The sequence below is a fragment of the Salvelinus sp. IW2-2015 genome, unplaced genomic scaffold, assembly GCF_002910315.2.
Source record: "Salvelinus sp. IW2-2015 unplaced genomic scaffold, ASM291031v2 Un_scaffold1613, whole genome shotgun sequence".
NCBI lineage: Eukaryota > Metazoa > Chordata > Actinopteri > Salmoniformes > Salmonidae > Salvelinus > Salvelinus sp. IW2-2015.
In genome coordinates, this window is record NW_019943032.1 from 60395 (window position 1) to 88076 (window position 27682).

Below are 27682 nucleotides of genomic sequence, written 5' to 3' on the forward strand. Positions count from 1 at the left end.
TTATTAGAGATGAAGAGGGGATACCAAGAAGCTAAGCACTTTGCCGATTTTTACAAAGAATGATTTTATTTGTTCCCCCTACTTGCTAACAGTTTTTTTTTGCGCGTGATGGAGAGATTGGGTGCGAAAGATGAGGTTTGGGGGGGGGAGACCATTGCGCACCTGTTGCATCACCCTTTGTTGTTGTTGATGATGTTGTTGTTGATGATCTTGGTTGTGTCCCAAATGGCACCCTGTCCCCCTATATAGGGCGCTACTTTTGGCCAGGCTCCATAGGGCTCAGGTGCACTATATCGGGAATAGTGTGCAATTTTGGGATTCACACCGTTGGTGGTTGGAGATATGTGTCTAGTTTCTAAGTCTAACCCTGTTGCCTGTCCTGACTCTGTAGATAAAGATGGGCGGAAGAAGAAGGTCAAGAAGGAGTCTGGGGGAGTAAGAAGGCCCCGGTTAATTGCTGTTTTATATCCGCTGTCTGAACGCAAGCAGATGGCCTTACTGATGCAAATGACCGCCATGGCACACAGCCCAGGTTAGTCAGAACCACTTATCCCCTTCTCCGCTCTCTTACCCCTCCCCCCCTCTCCCGCTCTTACCCCCTCTCCCTCCCCCTCTCCTCTACTCTACTCCGCTCTCTTACCCCCCTCTCCCGCTCTCTTACCCCCCTCTCCCGCTCTCTTACCCCCCTCTCTCTACCCTTCTCTCCTGTCTCCTTGGTCGCTAGTGCAGCCGTTAGGAATGTGGATAAGGACTATAGTTACCATAAGGATGAGTCATAATGCTAAACGACAGCCTTAAAGCTAATGGACCTCCGTGTCAGTTTGTTTTGGTTGAGTGTTAGATCATCTCCTTCTATTTTGACTCTTCCTCTCTCCCCTCCTCCTCCTCAGACTCGACCCCTAGCCACCCGTCCCAGGCCCACCCGGTGCAGAAGAAGCTCCCTAGCAGCACGGCCTCCAGGGCGAGGGACAAGGTGAACAAGAGGAACGAGCGTGGCGAGACCACGCTACACATGGCCGCCATACGAGGGGACGCCAAACAGGTCAAGGAGCTTATCAGCCTCGGGGCTGACGTCAACATTAAAGACTTCGCAGGTATAGGAACACCTGGACACCCTTGATACAACGATAAGAGTCTTTTATAGTGCAGAGATTTGCAGAAGTGTTGAGGATTCAGGTCGTACTCAATGTTACGTTGTCCAGTAGTACTTGATTAAATGTATCCCATAGAAACAATCAAGTATTTCATAAGTACTGTGTAGTACGGGGCGGCAGGGTAGCCTAGTGGTTAGAGCGTTGGACTAGTAACCGAAAGGTTGCTAGATCGAATCCCCCGAGCTGACAAGGTAAAAATCTGTCGTTCTGCCCCTGAACAAGGCAGTTAACCCCACTGTTCCTAGGTCGTCATTGTAAATAAGAATTTGTTCTTAACTGACTTGCCTCGTTAAATAAAGGTGAAATTTAAAAAAATAGTATGATAATTATGTTATTACAATTTTTAAAATGCATCCTCTGTCAGGCTGGACGCCCCTTCACGAGGCGTGTAACCTTGGTTTCTTCGACGTGGCCAAGGTCCTGATTGCAGCCGGAGCAGAAGTCAACACTCAGGGTCTGGATGATGACACTCCGCTTCACGATGCCTCCAGCAGTGGACACACAGACGTAAGGTTTACGCCCGCTGCTCATCCCTCTCCCGCTCGCTGTATAACCAGGATTAAGTTAACTGACTCAGTCTGTCAACTATAACCAGAATCGACCGGTAGTAATGATGATACAACTTGGTCTAGAGAAAACAAACACACGTCGTTTTTTAATATATCAAAATCAAATGTATTTATATAGCCCTTCTTACATCAGCTGATATCTGAAAGTGCTGTACAGAAACTCAGCCTAAAACCCCAAACAATGCAGGTGTAGAAGCACGGTGGCTAGGAAAAACTCCCTAGAAAGGCCAAACACCTAGGAAGAAACCTAGAGAGGAACCAGGCTATGAGGGGTGGCCAGATGTATATTTCTTGCTCTTATCCTAAACCCAGGAATTTCCACAATGATCTGTTCATTCAAGACCATAACGGGTTCACTAAGCACTTGTCCTATTCTCTTCCGTCTAGATTGTGAAGCTGCTGCTGACACACGGAGGAAATGCGTTCCAGGCCAACAAGCGAGGGGAACGGCCTGTCGACGTAGCCGATTCTCAGGCGCTGGAGCTCCTCCTAAAGGGAGAGGTGCCCCTCTCCGACCCAGAGGATAGCCTCCCCTCAGGTAGGGTGTMCTGTAGAGGATAGCCTCCCCTCAGGTAGGGTGTCCTGTAGAGGATAGCCTCCCCTCAGGTAGGGTGTCCTGTAGAGGATAGCCTCCCCTCAGGTAGGGTGTCCTGTAGAGGATAGCCTCCCCTCAGGTAGGGTGTCCTGTAGAGGATAGCCTCCCCTCAGGTAGGGTGTCCTGTAGAGGATAGCCTCCCCTCAGGTAGGGTGTCCTGTAGAGGATAGCCTCCCCTCAGGTAGGGTGTCCTGTAGAGTTGTTTGTCTTTAAAAAAAAAGTTGTTTCTTTGTCATTATTTGGTTTGTTTTTATCATATTTTTAAAAAGTTTATATTTTGTGATTTCAAACATAAAGGTGTGTGTGTTCTCTCATTTGTTATATTTGCTTACATATGGTAATTTTCCTTTTTAATCAAACTTAATTTAAAAACAAGGTTGTAATCATTCTGTGTTCCTCAACACTATACAAACACTGGCAATCAAATGATTCCTTTCCTTCTCCCTCAGCTCTCTACGGAGGATGTGTCGATCGTTCAGGTTTTAATTCCTCTATTTTTCTTATGTTCTCCCTACAGAGTCAGAAGGCCCTCCGTCGGTGAACCCCTCCAGCGTGGACGTTGATGACGACAACCTGGATGACTCGGACGTGGAAAAGGACTCTGACGGAAAGCAGAGCACCGTGAAGGCCTCATCCTCCATGTCCGGCCTGGATGAGTACGAGTTCAAAGACGAAGAGGACTTGAGTAAAGCCCTGAACGATCGACACATCCTCCGGAGAGAGCTGAGGGAGAAGGAAAGGAATCATTTGGTGAAGCAGAGCAATAAAGGGGACGGGAGCGGCTCAGTCCAGTCCTCTAAGTCGAAGAAGACGAAGACGTCGTCCCGTGTTCGCTACTGCAGCTCGGATAGTTCCAGTGATGAGATGGAGATGCCAAAAGAGAGAAGGAGCTCTCCGACCTGCTCCAACGGCTCTGAGGGACACAAGGCGTCAGAAGCCAGCAGGACTAAGAAAGAGAACCTCGGCAGCCTCACGACTTCCGAACAAAAAGATAAAAACAGCAAAGTCAAGAAAAAGAACAAGAACCAGAGCAAGAACAAGGAGAACCAAGAGGACGAGAAGGAGAACAGCAAAGCTCTGGTGTTTTCCGTAGCCACCGTGTCTGTGTCGGAGACACACATGGACAAGAACAGCCGAGGACTCTGTGGGGACGAGGACTCGTTCAAGATCTCCTTCAGTCCCAAGGACGACTCGTCCGTCCACCTTTTCCACCTGTCCGCCACCGTCAAGTCCCCGAAGCTCAACTACGGCCTGGCCGACAAGCAGCCGTCCTCCAACCCGCTCAAACAGGAGAACGCCAAGATGACGTGCGTCTCGATTGCCGAAGGCCCCTGTCCGCCGGATGATGTCAAGTACAACCACTACAACCCAGAGTCTGAGTTCTGCACGGAGAGCTCCAGTAGTAAAGGCTGCAAGCACAAGGAGAAGAGCAAGCACCAGCAGAAGGACGTCGCCGTGGACTGTAGTGTTGGGGGTGGCGGCTCCAGTCCGCATAATAAAGAACGCAGCGTGGCCCACGGTGTGAACAGCTCTGACGGCGGTGCCTTACGGAAGACCGACAAAGATGGCAAAGTGGTCAAAAAACATAAACTAAAACACAAGGAGAAGAACAACCACTGCAGGGAGTATGAGGCGGACAGGGAGAGGAACCGCCACCGGCAGAAGGAGGGCGGCAGGAAGGACGGCCAAAGGAACCAGGAGTTCGACAGGGAGTTCTGGAAAGAGAACTTCTTCAATGATGACGAACCTCTGCCTCCAGGGAAAACTGAGAGCGAGACCGAGAGGGAGGACGGCTCTCCTGTGAAGGAAGAGAAATACCCCTCTAGCAGCAGCAAGGAGACGAGGCTGAGAGAGGTGCAAGAGAAGGATAAAGACAAGGTGGGGAAGGAAACCGCTGCTGTCTGTAAAGAGAAAGGAGGAAAAGATGGGAAGCCCAGTGAGCGTGAGGAGAGGACCGAGTGCCTCGGCTCTGGACGGACTACCTCTCTTCCTGAGGAGACGCAGCATAACACTACAAGCGTGAAAGATGAACTGGAGGATAAACCGGTAACGGAGACCACGTCTACGGCTGCTCTAGATCGACTGGATGCATCTGAGAAAGACCAGCGGGACAAATCTGACAGGAGGCCTTCTGTAAAGGAGCGGGAGACTGAAAAGACTGATAAAAAGAATCCCGATAAGGAGAAGAAGGTTAAGATGGAGCACCTGGAAAAATCAGAGAATTCACAAAATTCCATGGATCGCTGGAGGGAGAAGGAGAGGATGGCGTCTGGCTCATCTCATTCGGGCCCTGGTGACAAGAACCACAAAGAGAGCGAAAAGCTCAGAGCCTTGTCCACGACAAAAAAACACGAGGAGAGCAAGGACAAGAAGAGCAAAGAGAAGCCGGATAAGAAGAGCGAGAAGGAGAGGGAGTACAGAGACAAAGACAGGATAGGCTGGGATAACAAAGGAAAACCACCTTCAGAGAAATACACTGATCAAAGTAAATTGGATCGTGCTAAAGAGAAAGACAAAGACTGCGATAAGAAGAAAAGGGAAAAATCTAAAGACGGCTCTTCATCTTCCTCCAGCTCTTACCTGAAGCTCCCCTTGGAGGAGAAGAAAGGCTATGTGTCTGAAAGTGGCAAGACCACACCAGCAAAACTGCTAAAGGAGGAGGTCCCGAAAACGCCAGAGAAAGACAGAGACCGAAGAGACAGAGAATCCAGAGACTTTGACCGGCACAGAGATCGAGACAAAGATCGTCACAAGAGCGACAAGGACCGTTCCAAGGAGGGTAGCAAGGCCTGTAAGACCAAATCCAACGAGACTGAGACTGACCGAGACAACAGGTCCAAAGCTAAAGCCTCGCCTGCCACTCGGGAAGAGAAGCGCCCCAAAGAGAAACGTCTGGTCAACGAAGACCTAAGGCAGACCAGCTTCGAACGCATGCTGAGTCAGAAGGACCAGGAGATTGAACAGTGGCACCGGAAGCATCTAGAAAAGATCAAACAGAAGGAGAGAGAGAGGATGAAACAACGACCCTCCTCTACGACGACAGACGCAGGGAAGCTCAAAAGCAAAGCCAAGACGACGTCCTCGTCTTCTGGAGAACCGTGTTCGAGCAAAGAACTGCTTCGCTCTAAAAGCTCCGAAGGCTCTGGCGACGCTCATGGCCGGGACCGAGACAAACCTATAAAGGAGAGCACCAGCTCCAGGACCATGTCCCTCGACGGGAAGACACTCGCCTCCCTCAGTGGGAAGTTGATGGCTGGTATTGAGAACAGCTTGAGCAGGTCCCCCAGGCCGGAGAGCGAGCGGTCCGGTCTCATGTCCAGGTCCGTGTCCATGTTCTCCATGGCCAGTTCTGAGGACTCCTGTCAGGCAACTGTGTTGACGCCGAGACCCGTAGAGTACGACTCGGATATGACCCTGGAAGCTTCCCAGGACTCTCAGCCGCTTTTCCTACTGTCTTCCCTCCTCTCACAGTCTAGATCACCTGCCGTTCACGACAAAGACCACAACGGTCTTCTAGACTCAGCGCAAGGTAACAGGACTCCGCTGCAGAGCCGACACACTTCCCCCTACCTTATAGCTATTCTGGACGAGGACTCAAACTCTGCGACGGCAGGTAAACATTTTGAAACTCTGTCAAAGGCCAGCGTGGTGCCTGCTGCTCAACCAAATGAAGAGCCTTCAAGTTTTCAGCTTCCTTCAGAAACCTGTGCAGATCCGGAGGAGAGCCAGAGTCAAAAGGGTCCTACTCAGATGCTTCCAAATCTCCCTAACGCAAGAACATATGCCGATCTCAACACTGAGAGTGAAGGTAACACCGCTCCAAGAACAAATGCAGATCTCAACACTGAGAGTGAAGGTAACACCGCTCCAAGTGTCCATCTTCCACCTCAAGCGTCCAACACCAGAGATCCTCTTGTAAAGGACTCCTCAACATTTCAGCAGGCTAGTGTCCAACAGCTAGCTACACCAGAACAGAGAGGGTTTTCTTCCACCTCCGATCCTCTCCTAATACGGGACGTCCAGTGTGTCCCCGTGGAGACCTTCACTGCGGCGCCTGAATGTAGCACGAAGTACTTGCCCTCTGAGGACATGACGCCACTGGTGACATTATCTTCTCTATCCTGTCAACTTCCGTTCTCCAGCACCGAAACCACCTCATCTCTCTCTGCTAGCCAGTCATGGGAAACCCTTCCAAACACCGGTACGGTGACCACACAGCAGATGAAGACAGAGATTGGTGGAGCTTTGGCTCTTGATCCTAAAGATAAAACTCCAGTTGAGAGTGCAGCCAGCAGCGCTGAAAGCAGAGCAGCTGTGGAGAGCCTCGACGGTGTGTTAGGAGCGTCTAGACCAGGATGGATGGACACCCCAATAGTCTCCACCAGCAGCACAGAAACGCCACCCGGTGTTAGTACGGAGGAGTCCATGCAGAGTGCTGGTAGAACCAATGAATGTCAAGAGGACATGGACACTGACGCAAGCGTTCAGGATTGTAAGCAATCCAGATTCTCCGGTGACGTTGTCGATTCCGGCGATCTTCAGCCGGAAAACAACGATCATGCTAGCCAGCATACACCATCTACTGTGTTGCGATGGCCGTGTCTTGAACACAAATCGGAAGAAACTTCTGATACATCTGACAACACATTGGAGAAGAGCAGAGGTCCTGAGGTCATGTCAACAGGAAGGACTAGTTGTCGGTCTTCATCAGAGGGCAGTAATATGGTCCCCATCCCTGAGGTGAAATCAGAGCCATGCCCAGAGCCAATGGAAGTGGCTTCTACCTCTGAGGAGAGATCAGAAGGACAGACACTGTCCGGTGCTTCTGGACAGTGTAGTAACTTCCAGCAAGGCTCCCAGACAGACCAGAGTGGTAGTAGTGGTAGTTACAGCAGCAGTGGGGTCTCTGCTAGCTCTTCGCCCCAGTCTGGGGACAGAGACTCTGACTCCTCCGGGGCTAAGGCCAAGGTCTGCTCCGTAACCATCGAGGATGGCCAGGACGTCCAGCAGACCCACCCCAGGAAGAGGAAAATGCCAAGGATGTCTACCTCAAACCAGGCCGGAGGCAGCACACAACAGGTGGGTTCCTCTGGATGATAATGGAGGGGGAGAGGTTGGAGGTGAGGGAGGAATAGAGGGATGGGGTGTATGGTTTGAGAGGGAATGAGGTTTAGGAGGGAAACGGGGAGGAAGTGGAAAGGAAGAAGAGAGAGAATGGAGGGGATATTGGAGCGGTAGGTTTAGAAAAGGAGGGGATACTGGAGTGGTAGGTTTAGGAAAGGTGAGGATACTGGAGCGGTAGGTTTAGGAAAGGTGAGGATACTGGAGTGGTAGGTTTAGGAAAGGTGAGGATACTGGAGCGGTAGGTTTAGGAAAGGTGAGGATACTGGTTCGGTAGGTTTAGGAAAGGGTTGACATTCGGGACAAAATATCTTATCTTTGGAACAGTAAAGTTTCTTGCCTCCTCTACCTACCTTAGCGTAGGTCTCCTCTACCTACCTTAGCGTAGGTCTCCTCTACCAACCTTAGCGTAGGTCTCCTCTACCAACCTTAGCGTATGCCTCCTCTACCAACCTTAGCGTAGGTCTCCTCTACCAACCTTAGCGTATAGGTCTCCTCTACCCTACCCTTAGCGTAGGTCTCCTCTACCACCTTAGCGTAGGTCTCCTCTACCTACCTTAGCGTATAGGTCTCCTCTACAACCTTAGCGTATAGGTCTCACACTACCTCTACCTACCTAGCTATAGGTCTCCTCTACCTACACCTTAGCCTATAGGTCTCCTCTACCTACCTAGCGTATAGGTCTCCTCTACCTACTTAGCGTATAGTCTCCTCTACCACCTTAGCGGTATAGTTCTCCTTAACCACCTATAGCGTATAGGTCTCCTCTACTTTATCTTACTGTATGTCTCTTCTCGTCTTTGCTCAGAGAGAAGCCTCAGCCGTCTCTGGCGTCCATCGTTGACTCTCTGAAGCTGGAGGAGATTCAGCCGTACCAGACGGAGAGGGCCAACCTTACTACGAGTTCCTGCACATCGCCAAGAAGATTGAGGAGAAGCGCAAAGTGCTGCTGAGCGTCATCCCCCAGCGCGCCGCAGTATTACGACGAATACATGACGTTTACTGGATCGTACCTGCTAGACGGGAACCCGTTCGGCAAACTCTGTATTCAACTGTGAGTCTGGAGTTTGATCATTAAAGGGTTCGGTACTCCTTGACTGAAAATCGCTATTGACACAAGAGTGCATCTCCAACCTGTGTCCTCTATTGTATCTGCTTGTCCTCTATTGATCTGCTCTGTCCTCTTATTGATCTGCTCTGGCCTCTCTGTATTCTGCTCTTGATGTCTCACTGTCTCCTGTATCTCCACTGTCCTCTCTTGTATCTCCACTGTCCTCTCTTGTATCTCCACTGTCCTCTCTTGTATCTCCACTGTCCTCTCTTGCTATCTCCCCTGTCTCTTTGTATCTCCCCTGTCCTCTGTTGTATCTCCCCTGGCCTCTGTGATCTCCCCTGTCCTCTGTTTTATCTCCCCGTCCTCTTGTACTCCCTGTTTTTTTGTTGTTTCCCCTGTTGTATCTCCCCTGTCCTCTGTTGTAATCTCCCCTGTCCTCTTGTATCTCCCCTGTCCTCTTTGTATCTCCCCTGTCCTCTGTTGTATCTCCCTGTCCTCTGTTGTATCTCCCCTTCCTCTGTTGTATCTCCCCCTTCCTCTGCGTTGTATCCCCCTGTCCTCTCTTGTATCTCCCTGTCCTCCTTGTATCTCCCCTGTCCTCTCTTGTATCTGCCCCTGTCCTCTGTGATTTCTCCCCTTCCTCTTTCATCTCCCCTGTCCTCTCTTGTATCTCCCCTGTCCTCTCTTGTATCTCCTCTCTTGTATCTCCTCTCTTGTATCTCCTCTGTCCTCTCTTGTATGTGCTCTGTCCTCGTATCTGCTCTGTCCTCTCTTGTATCTGCTCTGTCCTCTCTTGTATCTCATCTCTTGTATCTGCTCTCTTGTATCTGCTCTGTCCTCTCTTGTATCTGCTCTGTCCTCTCTTGTATCTCCCCTGTCCTCTCGTATCTCCTCTCTTGTATCTGCTCTGTCCTCTCTTGTATGTCCTCTGTCCTCTCTTGTATGTCCTCTGTCCTCTCTTGTATGTCCTATGTCCTCTCTTGTATCTGCTCTCTTTTCCCATTGAATGTTTCTTTATCACTAATGTCCTCCACTCAAGACACTCCTGCATTTAAAGGGTGCTATTAAACAATCTTCAAATGTTTCATGATGTTGAACTGTTAGTAATGTTTATATTAATTTGTCTCTCTTAACAGATAACTCCCCCTCCGTCTCTTCCGGACCAACTGAAGGAGATGTTTAAACAACAGGAAGTTGTTCGTATGAAGCTACGGTTGCAACACAGCATTGAACGGGTATGTGGAGTAAATTTAAACTCAGTCCTATTTCATTTTTCCTTTTATAGCTTGATCGTACTTAGTTAGGAACTGTTATTTACGTCGAATACTGTTACAAATACAAGTAGGAGACGCTTTAGTTTTATCTTCTCTGTTTTCTTCTGTCTCAACTATTAAACTAAACTCCACCCTTTTCAGTCCTTTATGAATTAGTAATAATTAATTATTAAACAAAGGCATCCACTCCTTAGACTAGTCTAACTCAACTCCCCTCTTCTCTCTTCCAGGAAAAGTTAATCGTTTCCAACGAACAGGAAGTGTTACGAGTTCACTACCGGGCTGCCAGAACACTAGCCAATCAGACGCTCCCGTTTAGTGCGTGCACCGTGCTATTGGACGCCGAGGTGTACAACATGCCGCAGGATGCCCAGGCATGTGGCATGATGTCACGTTCTGTAGAATCAGTAAGTTGGCATCAATACGTCACATTTTTATTTAAATTTAAATAATGTAGAATTCCTAAGTTGGCATCAATCAACTAATAGAATGTATTTATAAATCCCTTTGTTAACAGCAGTTGTATTTTAATATTTTTGTCATGAAGCAAACACTCAGTGATTTACAGTTGACACAGTGCTTTCACAACAAATGTTTTTTTAAACCAGAATGGGTTTAACAGCTGTAACTAATGCTGCCAGTTCTGATCCAGAATGGGTTTAACAGCTGTAACTAATGCTGCCATCCTGATGCCAAGATGGGGTTTTAACAGCTGTAACTAAGGCTGCCAGTTCTGATCCAGAATGGTTTAACAGCTGTAACTAATGCTGCAGTTCTGATCCAGAATGGGTTAACAGCGTAACTAATGCTGCCAGTTGCGATCAGATGGTGTTTAACAGCTGTAACAATGCCCTGCCAGTTCTGATCCAGAATGGGTTTAACAGCTGTAACTAATGCTGCCAGTTCTGATCCAGAATGGGTTTAACAGCTGTAACTAATGCTGCCAGTTCTGATCAGAATGGGTTTAACAGCTGTAACTAATGCTTGCAGTTCTGATCCAGAATGGGTTTAACAGCTGTAAATAATGCTGGCCAGTTCTGATCCAGAAGGGGTTTAACAGCTGTAACAATGCTGCCAGTTCTGATCCAAGAAGGTTAACAGCTGTAACAATTGCTGCCAGTTCTGATCCAGAATGGGTTTAACAGCTGTAACTAATGCTGCCAGTTCTGATCCAGAAGGGGTTTAACAGCTGTAAACAATGCTGCCAGTTCTGATCCAAATGGGTTTAACAGCTGTAACTAAGGCTGCCAGTCTGATCCAGAAGTGGGTTTAACAGCTGTAAAATGCTGCCAGTTCCGATCCAGAATGGGTTACAGCTGTATACATAATGCTTGCCGTTTCTGATCCAGAATGGGTTTAACAGCTGTAACTAATGCTGCCAGTCTCTGATCGTAATGGGTTTAACAGCTGTAACTAATGCTGCCAGTTCTGATCCAGAATGGGTTTAACAGCTGTAACTAATGCTGCCAGTCTGATCCAGAATGGTTTTAACAGCTGTAACTACTGGCCAGTTCTGATCCAGAATGGGTTAACAGCTGTAACTAATGCTGCGGTTCTGATCCAGAATGGGTTTAACAACTGTAACTATGCTGCCAGTTCTTTGATCGAATGGGTTTAACGCTGTAACTAATGCTGCATTGGATCCCAAGAATGGTTTAACAGCTGTAACATATGCTGCCAGTTCTGATCCAGAATGGGTTTAACAGCTGTAACTAATGCTGCAAGTTTCGGATCCAGAATGGGTTTAACAGCTGTAACTAATGCTGCAGTTCTGATCCAGAATGGGTTTAACAAGCTGTAACTAATGCTGCCAGTTCTGACCAGATATGGGTTTAACACTGTACTGCTCTGCCAGTCTGATCCAATGTTTACGCTTTAACTACTGCCAGTTCTGATCCGAATGGTTTAAACAGCTGTAACTAATGCTGCCAGTTCTGATCCAGAATGGGTTTAACAGCTGTAACTAATGCTCGCAGTTCTGACCAGAATGGGTTTAACAGCTGTAACTAATGCGGCCCAGTTTCGATCCAGAATGGGGTTAAAGCTGTAACTAATGCTGCCAGTTTCTGATCCAGAATGGGTTTAACAGCTGTAACAATGCTGCCAGTTCTGATCTAAATGGGTTTAACAGCGTAAACTAAATGCTGCAGTTCTGATCCTAATGGGTTTCACAGCTGGTAACTAATGCTGCCCAGTTCTGATCCAAATGGGTTTAACAGCTGTAAACTATGCTGCCGTTACGTTGACTGTTAAATGCGTCCGTTTGATCATGTAACAGCTGTAATATGTGCGCAGTTCTGATCCGTAAGGGTTTTAACAGCTGTAAAATGCGCCGTTTGATCCAGAATGGGTTTAAACAGTGTAACTCAAGCTGCCAGTTTCTGATCCAGAATGGGTTTAACAGCTGTAACTAATGCTGCCAGTTCTGATCCAGAATGGGTTTAACAGCTGTAACTAATGCTGCAGAAGCCAAAAATAGCATTATAAATATTCACTTACCTTTGATGATCTTCATCAGAATGCACTCCCAGGAATCTCAGTTCCACAAATGTTTTTTTGGTTCTATGAAGTCCATCATTTATGTCCAAATACCTCCTTTTTGTTAGCGCGTTTAGCCCAGTAATCAAAATTCATGGCGCGCGGTCACTAGGTGCAGACAAAGTCAAAAAGTTCCGTTACAGTCCGTAGAAACATGTCAAACGAAGTATAGAATCAATCTTTAGGATGTTTTTAACATAAATCTTCAATAATGTTCCAACTGGAGAATTCCTTTGTCTTCAGAAATGCAATGGAACGCAAGCTAACTCTCTCGCGCCTGATCAGCTCGTGGCTCTCTGGCAGACCTCTGACTCATTCCACTCTCATTCGCCCCCACTTCACAGTAGAATCCTCAAACAAGGTTCTAAAGACTGTTGACATCTAGTGGAAGCCTTAGGAAGTGCAATATGACCCCATTTCCACTATCTTGGATAAGCAAAGAGTTGAAAAACTACGAACCTCGGATTTCCCACTTCCTGGTTGGATTTTTTCTCAGGTTTTTGCCTGCCATATGAGTTCTGTTATACTCACAGACATCATTCAAACAGTTTTAGAAACTTCAGAGTGTTTTCTATTCAAATATATTAATAATATGCATATCCTAGCATCTGGGCCTGAGTAGCAGGCAGTTTACTCTGGGTACGCTTTTCATCCGGATGTAAAAATACTGCCCCCTACCCAAGAGAGGTTAACAGAGCTGTAACTAACGCAACCAGTTGTGGCTAACATTGTATTATCAATGTTGTGTTTCCAGGGTGACCAAGATGGCAAGACGTCTGTGAGGGATCGTTTCAACGCCCGCCAGTTTATGTCCTGGTTGCAAGACGTGGACGACAAGTTCGATAAACTCAAGGTAAGCTTGGTCTCTGTAAACGTGACTTGCAGCAGTGAAAACTAATGTTGGAACGTAAATACCCAAAGTCCTCTATGGTGGTATGTTATATTCATCCGTTCGGTACGATGCAGTAAGTGGCGACATATCGGGGTTTGGAGAGAGCTTGAAGTCACTATTTCTGATCGTACTTTTCGTTTTGAAATGTTCATTTGGCAAAACAAGCTTCTCAATTATGTCAAAATGGTCTGAATTGGGTTTTAGGGTGAAGTTCATGTCTCATACCTTTCCCCCTCTCTCCGTAACCCTCCTCTCCGTAACCCTCCTCCTCTCCGTAACCCTCCTCCTCTCCGTAACCCTCCTCCTCTCCGTAACCCTCCTTTTCCATCTTATTAATATCCCCCCCCCTCTCCCTCTCCAGACGTGTCTTCTGATGCGGCAGCAGCACGAGGCAGCAGCTCTTAATGCGGTCCAGCGTCTCCATTGGCAGCTGAAACTCCAGGAGCTGGATCCAGTCATGTACAAGTCCACCTCCATCTTCGAGATACCCGAGTTCTACATCCCCCTGGTAGAGGTCAACGACGACTTTGACCTCACGCCCATATGACCCGTGACCTTTAGGCTACACGACCCACGGTAAGGGTCAGGCAGAGGACTGATGAGGACGGATCATCTAGTGGCCATCTACCTCTAACAGGGATGAAGTGATGGAGGGGGTCACATGTTAGAAGGAATGAAGTAGAGAGAAGCAAGGTCAAGCACTGAAGTTGACGGAACTTGGATGTGTGGTAGAGGGCACGGCTCTTGGGGGTGCGTGGTAGAGGGCACGGCTCTTGGGGGTGCGTGGTAGAGGGCACGGCTCTTGGGGGTGCGTGGTAGAAGGGCACGGCTCCTTGGGGTGCGTGTAGAGGCACAGCTCTTGGGGGTCGTGTATTGGAGGGCACGGCTCTTGGGGGTGCGTGGTAGAGGGCACGGCTCTTGGGGGTGCGTGGTAGAGGGCACGGCTCTTGGGGGTGCGTGGTAGAGGGCACCGCCCTGTGGAGACGACCATCCCGCTGCACCTTCCTCACCAGGCAGGGTTACGAAAAAAAGAATGAAATTCTACTTTTGTTTTCAAGTGCGTTTTGTTCAATACATAATGTACAGACTTGTGCTCTTAATTATAATTTTTTAACTTATTTTCTACGTAAAGATTTCATTTGTAAATAACCCATGTAATTATGGTTTTAAACTTGTACAGGAAAAATAAAGTAATAGATATTTTAATCGTAAAAGGTTATGTTTTGTCTGGACCAAAGTTGGTTTTTATATCGAGTAGGTCTCAAGTTCCTTGTTGTTGTTATTATTGTTAACGTCGATGTTATTGGCTTGACTCTTTAAGCATGTGTTGGATCCGCTTTGGTTCTATTGTTTCTTCCGTCTCCATTTCCCCTCTGGACTGCAGTTGGATCCACGCACCACAACCAGGTGTTAATTCTAATGGAGTTGGATCCACGCACGTTAATTCTAATGGAGTTGTGATTTTTGGGATGCTGTGCCAGGCTGTTGTCGTTGCAGGCTGGTACCTTTATTCCCTGATCCCAGAAGAAGCTGTACCGTTCAGATTTTATTGAAGGTTTAACCGAAGTCATTCGTCATCATTCACTCCCCTCGTTTGCAACAAAAGGGTGCATCTGAAATGGCAACCTATTCCCTATATAGTGCACCACTTTTCATCAGGAACCTATATACCGGCTCTAGTGAAAAGTAGTGCACTATATAGGGAATAGGGTGCTATTTGGGATACTGGAACACTCCGTGTACATCCCCTCTAACCCGCGTGTGTGTGTGTGGTCCGGTGGTTGTGTCATTAAAAAATACGTTTGTTGTGGCTTCTATAAGGAGAAGAAAATACCGTGCTTTTCCAGTTCTAATGTGATGTCACAACAGAAACCTATTTTTTCAAACGTAAAATGCCTTTTTGAACGAAAGTTCTACAAAAATATGTCTATTTTAATATTTACTTGTTACATGACATGTACATATTTGTAATATATAATTGAATAAATTTTATTGGTTGTGAATTCAAAATCTCGTCTTGGTAGTTTTGGTTTCATCCACTTTTTTTTTTGTGTCTATTAGTAAACCGTTATTATTGTGTTCTTATTTGCCTGACGACTACTGCTGAATTGTATTATTTATTCATTATCAATCGCTCCAATAAACGCTTGTGGACGTTTGTGAGGCTAGGGTTTCATGTGTACAGAGGGCGAGGGGGAGGAATTAGTATTTTGTAAAGTGAGTGTTTTTCTTCAGCAGTCTGTCGGTGGCATAACTGCATCCTTCCAGTAGGTGGCGACACACACATCCCAGTAATGATGTCCCAAAATCAACGCTGTTAAATTGTTTGCCGTTTTTATAAATGGGTTCAACCAGACGTTAAGCTCCTGAATGGATCTGTCGCTTACTGACTAACACCTCCCCTCTACAATAGAAAAATAAGACGTGTATATTACCTTGTGTGGGAAGCACATCAGGGAAGCGTCTCTCAGCGGGGGATGCCTAAGGGAGGAAAGGGACCAAAGCTACTTGATGGCTTCCCGAGTTGCCCTTTCACCCCTAACGTGTACAGAATCTCCCCCCCCGTTCGCGGGTTCTCTTAAAGAGCCAACCAACCCCGCCACACTGATTCGTATCACCTGCCTTACCCTCCTGTCCAACCAATTGGAGATCGAGGACTTCGGTGCCCAAAAGACTGTTTCTAGTATGGGCAGCGCCATTGATCACTTTCACCATTTTTTAAGTAGGTAACAGGGTGGGGTTTCCTATGGATTAAGGAAGGATCACACGTGAACGTGATCCGAAGACATGACTGAAACGGGAAGCAACTTTGCTGCAGTTCATATACTACAGTGGAGTAATACAAATGAATGTGATATTTGAGGCTTTCGCTTAATGATTGAGTGTATGATTTAAGTTTGTGGGTGCGTGGTATGAAGGTTTGAGATGTGTTTATTTCGACGTTATAAAGACCGGTGTTTTGGATGCATGCCAAACTGTTAGGGCCAACATAAAGCTGTCCCAACAGCAGAGCTTTCTTTCCAGCACCGTGGAGTGAATCCTTACTACCTCTACACCTGGCTATCAGTGGAGCCTTGTCTGGCAGCGAAACAGTTCAGTCAGCCTCGTTTACTGCCTTTAAAAATATATATATAGCTGATATGGCTGACTTGCTTAAACAAATGGGATTTCTACTGACAATTGAGATGTACACACTTTGGCATAAGGGGACAGCAAGCGGATAAGAGGCCATCTGTAATTTATATTAAGACATTAATGAGCGAGCTAGGACGGACGTTGTCAATATAACTATTTGTTCAGCACTTTTGAAATGTAAAGTTACAGAATTCAGAACATGGGCCATTTCTTACAGTAAATAAAGGGGGCGTATAAGCAGACATTGAAAGCTCTTACAATATTCAATGATTTCATTTCTCTAAAACTGGCTATAGGCTAAATGTGCATCACAAAGTTAGAACACTAGACTAAGTTTTGAGGGAGGAAAGGGACCAAATTATTAGGGTAAGGCACATGGGCTACTAACAGCCTACTACACAACAAACACATGTTTACTGTAGCTAAGGAAGTAGTACTGTAGCTAAGGAAGTAGTACTGTAGCTAAGGAAGTAGTACTGTAGCAGGGATGGGCGCAAAGAAAATTTAAGGAGAGGGTGTACAAAAATGTTCAGATTAATAATACTGCCATTGAGAAAATCCAAAAACAAATCGAGACATGATCTCTTTCAAGGTCCGACTCACAAAAAGAAGCATTCTTGCGTTCTTACTACCCGCTATTCAAAGCGCTCTGAACAAGTTAAAGGGGAATCGTTCACAAACATTGGCACATCCTAAGATCCGATGATAGTATCGGTCATGTGTTTTCGGACCGTCCCTTGGTTGTATTCTCTCGGAGCAGAAACCTCAGAGATCAATTGGTAAACTCTGATTTACCACCCCTAAGATATCCCTGCACACAACCTCTATTTGCGCCCTCTACTGGATGGAAACTATAGGTGCAATGACACTTACAAATGTAGATCTTTCAAACAGGGAAACAGATCCCAGGCAATGGTGTAATCACGTGCAACACCAAGGCAGTTATTTATCTTTTAACTTGTCCTTTATGTGGGTAAAACAAAGCGCGAATTAAAAGTACGTATCTCGGAGCATCGTAGCACCATTAGTTGCAAAAACTCGTCTTACCCAGTTGCGGCTCACTTTCTGGGAAGAAAACCACTCGATTTCGTCCCTACGTTACATTAGGCATCGAACGTGTCACCCTCCCTAAGAGAGGGGGTGACCTCGACAATTTATTGTTAAAACGAGCGGCTGCCTGGATCTTTCATTTAAAGACCCTTACTCCCTTCGGTCTCAACGTAGACTTTGATCTGAAGCCATTACTGTGATTTTGCTATTGTAAATGTGTGTAGGCTTATGTAGCCAAATTGTATCTATGGTCGTATGCATTCATGTTTTTATATATGTTCTATTTATATCTGTAAATTAACCAATGATATCAAGCCACACCCGGCCTTGAATACAGACACCTGTGTGTGTCCTTTGACACTATATAAACTAGTGACCTGCAGTGTTTGTCATTATGCCCTGATGAAGACAGCTTGTCTGTCCAAACGTTGGTTATCAGGTTATTACATCTGAGCTCCTAGTGTGTGATACTTTTATTTTTCAAGTGTTCTACTCTGCTAGCCAGTACCTCTCCTAACCAGGTGTTCTACTCTGTTAGCCAGTACCTCTCCTAAACAGGTGTTCTACTCTGCTAGCCAGCACCTCTCCTAACCAGGTGTTCTACTCTGTTAGCCAGCACCTCTCCTAAACAGGTGTTCTACTCTGCTAGCCAGTACCTCTCCTAACCAGGTGTTTCTACTCTGTTAGCCAGTACCTCTCCTAACCAGGTGTTCTACTCTGCTTAAGCCAGTACCTCTTCCTAACCAGGTGTTCTACTCTGTTAGCCAGTACCTCTCCTAACCAGGTGTTTCTACTCTGTTAGCCAGTACCTCTCCTAAACAGGTGTTCTACTCTGCTAGCCAGTACCTCCCTAACCAGGTGTTCTACTCCGCTAGCCAGCACCTCTCCTAAACAGGTGTTCTACTCTGTTAGCCAGTACCTCTCTCCTAACCAGGTGTTCTACTCTGTTAGCCATACCTCTCCTAAACAGGTGTTCTACTCTGCTAGCCAGTACCTCTCCTAACCAGGTGTTCTACTCTGTTAGCCAGTACCTCTCCTAACCAGGTGTTCTACTCTGTTAGCCAGTACCTCTCCTAAACAGGTGTTCTACTCCGCTAGCCAGCACCTCTCCTAACCAGGTGTTCTACTCTGTTAGCCAGTACCTCTCCTAACCAGGTGTTCTACTCTGTTAGCCAGTACCTCTCCTAACCAGGTGTTCTACTCTGTTAGCCAGTACCTCTCCTAAACAGGTGTTCTACTCTGTTAGCCAGTACCTTCTCCTAACCAGGTGTTCTACTCTGTTAGCCAGTACCTCTCCTAACCAGGTGTTCTACTCTGTTAGCCAGTACCTCTCCTAACCAGGTGTTCTACTCCGCTAGCCAGCACCTCTCCTAAACAGGTGTTCTACTCTGCTAGCCAGTACCTCTCCTAAACCAGGTGTTCTACTCCGCTAGCCAGCACCTCTCCTAAACAGGTGTTCTACTCCGCTAGCCAGCACCTCTCCTAAACAGGTGTTCTACTCTGCTAGCCAGCACCTCTCCTAAACAGGTGTTCTACTCTGCTAGCCAGCACCTCTCCTAAACAGGTGTTCTACTCTGCTAGCCAGCACCTCTCCTAAACAGGTGTTCTACTCTGCTAGCCAGCACCTCTCCTAAACAGGTGTTCTACTCTGCTAGCCAGCACCTCTCCTAAACAGTGTTTCTACTCCGCTAGCCAGCACCTCTCCTAAACAGGTGTTCTACTCTGCTAGCCAGCACCTCTCCTAAACAGGTGTTCTACTCTGCTAGCCAGCACCTCTCCTAAACAGGTGTTCTACTCTGCTAGCCAGCACCTCTCCTAAACAGGTGTTCTACTCTGCTAGCCAGCACCTCTCCTAAACAGGTGTTCTACTCTGCTACCAGCACCTCTCCTAAACAGGTGTTCTACTCTGCTAGCCAGCACCTCTCCTAAACAGGTGTTCTACTCTGCTAGCCAGCACCTCTCCTAACAGGTGTTCTACTCTGCTAGCCAGCACCTCTCCTAACAGGTGTTCTACTCTGCTAGCCAGCACCTCTCCTAAACAGGTGTTCTACTCGCTAGCCAGCACCTCTCCTAAACAGGTGTTTCTACTCCGCTAGCCAGACCCTCTCCTAAACAGGTGTTCTACTCTGCTAGCCAGCACCTCTCCTAAACAGGTGTTTACTCTGCTAGCCAGCACCTCTCCTAAACAGGTTTCTACTCTGCTAGCCAGCACCTCTCCTAAACAGGTGTTTACTCTGCTAGCCAGCACCTCTCCTAAACAGGTGTTCTTACTCTGCTAGCCAGCACCTCTCCTAAACAGGTGTTCTACTCTGCTAGCCAGCACCTCTCCTAAACAGGTGTTCTACTCTGCTAGCCAGCACCTCTCCTAAACAGTGTTCTACTCTGCTAGCCAGCACCTCCCTAAACAGGTGTTCTACTCTGCTAGCAGCACCTCTCCTAAACAGGTGTTTACTCTGCTAGCCAGCACCTCTCCTAAACAGGTGTTACTCCTAGCCAGCACCTCTCCTAAACAGGTGTTCTACTCTGCTAGCCAGCACCTCTCCTAAACAGGTGTTCTACTCTGCTAGCCAGCACCTCTCCTAAACAGGTGTTCTACTCGCTAGCCAGCACCTCTCCTAAACAGGTGTTCTACTCTGCTAGCCAGCACCTCTCCTAAACAGGTGTTCTACTCTGCTAACCAGCACCTCTCCTAAACAGGTGTTCTACTCTGCTAGCCAGCACCTCTCCTAAACAGGTGTTCTACTCTGCTAGCCAGCACCTCTCCTAAACAGGTGTTCTACTCTGCTAGCCAGCACCTCTCCTAAACAGGTGTTCTACTCGCTAGCCAGCACCTCTCCTAAACAGGTGTTCTACTCTGCCAGCCAGCACCTCTCCTAAACAGGTGTTCTACTCCCTAGCCAGCACCTCTCCTAAACAGGTGTTCTACTCGCTAGCCAGCACCTTCCTAAACAGGTGTTCTACTCCGCTAGCCAGCACCTCTCCTAAACAGGTTTCTTACTCTGCTAGCCAACCTCTCCTAAACAGGTGTTCTACTCTGCTAGCCAGCACCTCTCCTAAACAGGTGTTCTACTCTCGCTAGCCAACCTCTCCTAAACAGGTGTTCTACTCTGCTAGCAGCACCTCTCCTAAACAGGTGTTACTCGCTAGCCAGCACCTCTCCTAAACAGGTGTTCTACTCTGCTAGCCAGCACCTCTCCTAAACAGTTTTACTCTGCTAGCCAGCACCTCTCCTAAAACAGGTGTTCTACTCTGCTAGCCAGCACCTCTCCTAAACAGGTGTTCTACTCTGCTAGCCAGCACCTCTCCTAAACAGGTGTTCTACTCTGCTAGCCAGCACCTCTCCTAAACAGGTGTTCTACTCTGCTAGCCAGCACCTCTCCTAAACAGGTGTTCTACTCTGCTAGCAGCACCTCTCCTAAACAGGTGTTCTACTCTGCTAGCCAGCACCTCTCCTAAACAGGTGTTCTACTCCGCTAGCCAGCACCTCTCTAACAGGTGTTCTACTCTGCTAGCCAGCACCTCTCCTAAACAGGTGTTCTACTCTGCTAGCCAGCACCTCTCCTAAACAGGTGTTCTACTTCGCTAGCCAGCACCTCTCCTAAACAGGTGTTCTACTCTGCTAGCCAGCACCTCTCCTAAACAGGTGTTCTACTCTGCTAGCCAGCACCTCTCCTAAACAGGTGTTCTACTCTGCTAGCCAGCACCTCTCCTAAACAGGTGTTCTACTCTGCTAGCCAGCACCTCTCCTAAACAGGTGTTCTACTCTGCTAGCCAGCACCTCTCCTAAACAGGTGTTCTACTCCGCTAGCCAGCACCTCTCCTAAACAGGTGTTCTACTCTGCTAGCCAGCACCTCTCCTAACAGGTGTTCTACTCCGCTAGCCAGCACCTCTCCTAAACAGGGTTTCTACTCGCTAGCCAGCACCTCTCCTAAACAGGTGTCTTTACTCCGCTAGCCAGCACCTCTCCTAAACAGGTGTTCTACTCTGCTAGCCAGCACCTCTCCTAAACAGGTGTTTCTACTCTGCTAGCCAGCACCTCTCCTAAACAGGTGTTCTACTCTGCTAGCCAGCACCTCTCCTAAAAAGGTGTTCTACTCTGCTAGCCAGCACCTCTCCTAAACAGGTGTTCTACTCTGCTAGCCAGCACCTCTCTAAACAGGTGTTCTACTCTGCTAGCCAGCACCTCTCCTAAACAGGTGTTCTACTCTGCTAGCCAGCACCTCTCCTAAACAGGTGTTCTTCTCTGCTAGCCAGCACCTCTCCTAAACAGGTGTTCTACTCTGCTAGCCAGCACCTCTCCTAAACAGGTGTTCTACTTCTGCTAGCCAGCACCTCTCCTAAACAGGTGTTCTACTCTGCTAGCCAGCACCTTCTCCTAAACAGGTGTTCTACTCTGCTTAGCCAGCACCTCTCCTAAACAGGTGTTCTACTCTGCTAGCCAGCACCTCACCTAAAACAGGTGTTCTTACTTCTGCTAGCCAGCACCTCTCCTAAACAGGTGTTCTACTCTGGCTAGTCAGCAACCTCTTCCTAAACAGGTGTTCTTACTCTGTTAGCCAGCACCTCTCCTAAACAGGTGTTCTACTCTGCTAGCCAGCACCTCTCCTAAACAGGTGTTCTACTCTGCTAGCCAGCACCTCACCTAAACAGGTATTCTACTCTGCTAGTCAGCACCTCACCTAAACAGGTGTTCTACTCTGCTAGTCAGCACCTCACCTAAACAGGTGTGTGTTTCTTTCGCCTCCGGATTAAACAGGGATGGACTACCTAAACTACACTCATTTTCGCTTTACATTGAAAAAACGTTTTCCATTGCATGCTCTAATGATCACGACTCTCTTAGGAGTTATAGCTTCCCTCCCTCTCCTCGCCCCCACCTAGGCTCAAACCAGGGACCCTCTGCACACATCGACAACAGCCAACCTCGAAGTATCGTTACCCATCGCTCCACAAAAGCCGCGGCCCTTGCAGAGCAAGGGGAACAACTACTTCAAGGTCTCAGAGCGAGTGACGTCACCGATTGAAACACTATTGGCGCGCACCACCGCTAACTAGCTAGCCATTTCACATCGGTTACACTAGCACAAGTCAAGATTCTAAAATGGATCATTTAGGAATACATAGTCTCTATGACCTGTTACAATGGAAACATGCCATCCGTCTCTATCGTTGTCAAATCTGTGATTGGTGAAAGCAGAAAACGCACAGCTGAATGTGCGTGTACATTATTGTATTTTTTTTTTTTAAGTACTGTATTTTCAGTTCTTATTATGTTTTTGGCGTTTCTGTTTCCTTTTTTTATAAGTAACGATCTGAATTAACCCGAAAGAATATTCTAGTGTGACAGCGTTCTATTCTAGTCAAGATGTTTGTGTTTTTAATGTACAATGTTTTTGATGTACTATATGTGTGTTTATAGTTTTGTTTAATGTTGTGTTAGTGTATGTAAGTTGTTTTGTCTGAAACGTTGTTCCCCCTGCTGCTATTGGACCAGGTCTCTCTTGGAAAATAGATATTATCTCAATGAGAAAAAACCTGTATAAATAAAGGTAAAATGTAATTTAAAAAAAAATTATAATAATTCTACAGCATTGAAACATATTGGTATGAGCAAAACTGTTTGGATTTGAAATGTGACTTAGCAATGTTATTGTTTATTAATGAATCTGTCGTTATTTAAATGTATCTGCTGTATAACTGGTTTAATCCTCAACATAAGATTATTTTCATATTGTAAAAAAGGCTTTCGTAGCTTCCAATGGCTGTGAAAAATAACGTGTCAAACTGAATAATATTGTTTCCTTATTGGTCGTCTCTTAACAAATACAAGTAAAACCTCCCACAAAATATATCTATATAATAATATAAAAGTATCTTCTCAAACAATCAATCAAAATGTATTTCGGTCTCTTTAAAAAATGTGTCAGTGATATACAGAGCTTGACATTGAGTCACAATTAGCAAGTTGGCATCACCATAACGCAAATGTTGGAAATGTTGCCATTATATTCTCCACTGCTTGTCCTCTCCTCATACCTTTACTGAGTTGAAAGTTAATAAATGATTTATTATCTTGTACTATACTTTCTTTCTGTCCCATCCGGGTCTTTTTTCTAGTCAGTTTCTCTCTCTCTCTCTTTGAACATAAAAGTAACAGCCGAGGTGACGGCCGTCACGTGACAGTGAGCGTTTCGGGTTGCTCCAACTGTTTTCCGTTATGTTTTGGGACGGTGGTCATCGTGGTGCTTTCAAGGCACCTGGGAACTCGGGTAAAACAGAGGGCAAATTATGACGTCGATGATCTTCAAGTAGAAAAGATCCCAGAGTTTCCGAGTTGGATGAAAGTTCAAAAAGATTTTTTCCCCCAGTCGGAGATATTTCTTTCCCCCCCCGAATTCCCAGTTGTCTTGAACGCACTGAAGTCGGAAGTCTTGAGATTTCCGAGTTCCAAATTCCTAGTTGTTTTGAACGCAGCATTAGTCCTGTTTAGGGGCTGGGTTTCTGTATTTTATCTAAAGAACAAATCCGTTGTAAGCAAATATGGAGAGATAAAGACATTGAAAAGAAACGGAAGAAGTATGCCTATATTACCATAAGCTTTTTAAAATGGCAATACGGGAACTAAAAGTGTGTCTTCTTGGGGTAAGTGAAATAAGTTATTGTTTGGCGATTGTCTTTGGAAATTCTTTGTCTGCGGTCCGTCTGAATATTTTTTAGACTGAGAACGCAGCCGTTTGAAATCCTTTCTGTCTAGTATAATTTGACATCGCATAAGAACAGTTCCGTGTCTATCTTATTATCTTATCGAAGAACCGTTGTACACTGAGAGACATTTCTTTAGGAAATTATGTGGAGGCGAAGCCACATAAACCTAATCATAAACTTTCCCCGGACAGTTATAGACCTGTACAATCCCGTGTGTAATCTGTCAACTATGTGGTGTTGTTTATTATACTGCTGCTTGGTTTGTTTTGTTGTCCTTGTCAATTGAGTGATTTCCCTTACCTTGCATATTTTTGTTGTTGTTGCATTGGCCCTTCTGCCTATTAAATAGCAGCCATTACGTCACCATCCGGCTGGAGTTGTTACAAGTAGCCGGACCATTAGATTCTACATGACACCTCTGAGAAGACAGCAAGAAATAGACCGTGACCTCGGCGATTTCTTTCAAAAATAATAGTCCCGCAATGAAGATGGTTAAAAAAAAAAATCATGCAAATGATCGAAATACGTAACATTTTATCAGGAAATGTTTGCAGACATAGAATTTTGTTTAACAATATTAAGAAAGGAAAATCGTTAATAGCCTTAATAGCATAAAAAATATTATAGCATTGACAATACTGTTAACAACATTAAAGGGTAATGATTACTAGATAGTTATAATGGCAACAGCAGTAATACAAATAACAAAACATTATTTATAATGCTACTGTTAATAATAATAGTAATAACAATATTAATAATTATATTCTTATTATAATTATAATAATACACTTTAGAAAACACATTTAAATCCCATTGTTACTTAGCCCATTCATATTGCACAATGTTCAGTAGATTTGTAAAAAAATAAATAAAGAAGAAAAGTGTGTCCAATCAGCTTGAATGCAGTATGTTTTTCATATTGGACATACATATTGCACCGTACACAATTTCCTGTACATTGTGTCGCTGTAAAAGGTGGGTCCATTTTACTCAGGAGCACTTCTACTTTGCAAGGTCCTGATTGCTATTCTTGTGGCCCTTTTAAGAGTTTTACAGTCTATTGACTGTAAACCCGAATGGGTTTAAAACTAGGAAAACTAATATGATCCCACTGTGGAAAAGGGGGAGACGCTTACGAACACGATGATGACTTGTCCGAAGGTAACCCATACAAATGAAAGGAAGTATGGAGGTCATTTCATGCCAACAAAAATATCTGTCTAAAAAAACGACAATATTTCCTGAGCCGTCTTATATCTCCTAGGTATAGAACAAACACTTCAAAACCTTATTCCTGATGATGTACACCGAACAAAAATATAAACGCAACATGTAAAGTGTTGGTCCCATGTTTCATGAGCTGAAATAAAGGATCAAAACATTTTTCTTAACACTTGTCAATTAGATTAGCATTATGGAGTAACTACAGTGTTGTTGATCCATCCTCATTGTTCTCCTATCACAGCCATTAATTAAACTCTGTAGCTGTTTTAAAGTCATCATTGGTATCATGGTGAAATCTCTGAGTGGTTTCCTTCCTCTCCGGCTACTGAGTTAGGAAGGACGCCTGTATCTTTGTAGTGACTGGGTGTATTGATCCACAATCAAAAGTGTAATTAATAACTTCACCATGCTCAAAAGGGATATTCAATGTCTGCTTTTTAAAATGTATTTGTATTTTTACACATCTACCAATAGGTGCTCTTCCTTGCAAGGCATTGGAAACCCTCCTTGGTCTTTGTGGTTGAATCTGTGTGAAATTCACTGCTCGACTGAGGGACCTTACAGATAATTGTATGTGTGGGGTACAGAGATGAGGTAGTCATTAAAAAATCTTGTTAAACACTATTATTGCACACAGAGTGAGTCCATTCAACTTATTATGTGACTTGTTAAGCACATTTTTACTTCTGAACTTATTTAGGCTTGTCAAAACAAAGAGGTTGAATACTTATTGACTCAAGACATTTCATTTTTTCATTTTTTATTAATTTGTAAAACTTTCTAAAAACATAATTCCACTTCGACATTATGGGGAATTGTGAGGTCATTATGGGGTATTGTGATGTCATTATGGGGTTTTGTGTTTAGGCCAGTGAATATTCAGACTGGAACAACAAAAATATGTACAATTCAATAAATTATATGAGTACACAAAAAATACATTGTTGACCATTTAGGCTTGAAAATATAATAAATATATCACATAATATCTTTTAATTATTCTTTGTATGATAACTAGTATAAAATATATAGATAATTGTGTACATTTCCCACATTTCCCATTTTTGCCCTAATTAGTCGTTGACAAAGTATACCAGACAGACTCTTATTCTGAAGGATTCCAAAAATCCGTGACCAGGAAGTGCTTAGTTATTCTGGCCTGCTTCACAATGGTCTACATGACGACACCAACAAAACATTGTGTCCTTGGTTTGCAAAACAAGCAACACAGGCTACAAGGATGCTTTTGGCAATAACATACTGTATCTTCTCAAGCATTTTTCTGATCAAATCTTTTGTCTTTTGTAGACAGACAGAGCAACCCCTACGTTACATTTCACCAACTTCATTATTTTTGCAGGATACTGGAGTGGGCAAGTCTAGTATTGTATGTCGTTTTGTACAAGACCATTTCGACCACAACATCAGTCCAACAATAGGGTAAGTTGTCAGAGCATTAATACCTTCTTCTACGCAGCAACAAGTGTGTAATCAGCTTTCAGCCTGTCCTGTTGTGGACACCTTTTCAGGAATCTCCATTTAATTGCATCAAAATGGAAAATTAGTCTCAAACCCAAGTTCTCTGTCTTCCCAAAGAGGAAAATGAGATTAGCAAAAAATATGTGTTGGGATGATTTTGCTGCTTTCTCATTTGATTGTGTATGTCATAATAGATCTGGTAGTAACTAGTGAGTGAATCTAAAACAGGGATGGATAACTGGCGGTGCGCGGGCCACAGTGAATCTAAAACAGGGATGGATAACTGGCGGTGCGCGGGCCCACAAGTGAATCTAAAACAGGGATGGATAACTGGCGGTGCGTGGGCCACAGTGAATCTAAAACAGGGATGGATAACTGGCGGTCCGCGGGCCACAGTGGATCTAAACAGGGGATGGATAACTGGTTGGTGCACGGGCCACAGTGGATCTAAAACAGGGATGGATAACTGGGTCCGCGGGCCACAGTGGATCTAAAACAGGGATGATAAACTGGTCGTGGGCGGCCACAGTTGAATCTAAAACAGGGATGGATAACTGGTGGTGCGCGGGCCACAGTGAATCTAAAACAGGGATGGATAACTGGCGGTGCGTGGGCCACAGTGAATGGTATGTTCTATTTTTTATGTGGCCCCCACCCCCCCTATCAAAGTTACCCATCTCTGATCTAAAACATACAACATCCCTCACAGGAAACATTGAGTTATTCTATTTCCTTCTATCATTCACAGTTGTATCATGGTGAGACCAGCTGCTAGGCCTAATGTTCTGTGTTACTTGCAGGGCATCGTTTTTAACCAAGACGGTGCCGTGTGGACATGAACTACACAAGTTCCTCATCTGGGACACAGCGGGACAGGAAAGGGTGGGT

General features: G+C 45.6%; 3 protein-coding genes across 3 annotated transcripts in view; all 3 read left to right on the top strand.

Moving 5' to 3' along the window:
• The first annotated feature begins 411 nt into the window (after nt 1-411).
• LOC112071430 (ankyrin repeat domain-containing protein 12) lies at nt 412-8486 on the top strand. The gene is made up of 6 exons (XM_070439387.1): nt 412-532; nt 891-1094; nt 1519-1661; nt 2111-2261; nt 2836-7397; nt 8252-8486. The coding sequence occupies exons 1-6, from the start codon at nt 490-492 to the stop codon at nt 8390-8392; spliced, it is 5244 nt and encodes a 1747-aa protein (XP_070295488.1). The 5' UTR covers nt 412-489; the 3' UTR covers nt 8393-8486.
• Nucleotides 8487-9634: 1148 nt separating this feature from the next.
• Nucleotides 9635-14403, top strand: LOC112071428 (ankyrin repeat domain-containing protein 12-like). The gene is made up of 4 exons (XM_024138885.2): nt 9635-9728; nt 9998-10174; nt 13060-13158; nt 13559-14403. The coding sequence occupies exons 1-4, from the start codon at nt 9669-9671 to the stop codon at nt 13742-13744; spliced, it is 522 nt and encodes a 173-aa protein (XP_023994653.2). The 5' UTR covers nt 9635-9668; the 3' UTR covers nt 13745-14403.
• A 9419-nt stretch (nt 14404-23822) lies between these two features.
• LOC112071425 (ras-related protein Rab-31) overlaps nt 23823-27682 on the top strand; it is a 20375-nt gene continuing 16515 nt past the window's right edge. Inside the window, exons 1-3 of the mRNA XM_070439385.1 lie at nt 23823-24025; nt 26676-26755; nt 27595-27676. Of these exons, the coding sequence (XP_070295486.1) occupies nt 23990-24025; nt 26676-26755; nt 27595-27676 (198 nt within the window). The 5' untranslated portion in view covers nt 23823-23989. The remainder of the gene's footprint in view (nt 24026-26675; nt 26756-27594; nt 27677-27682) is intronic.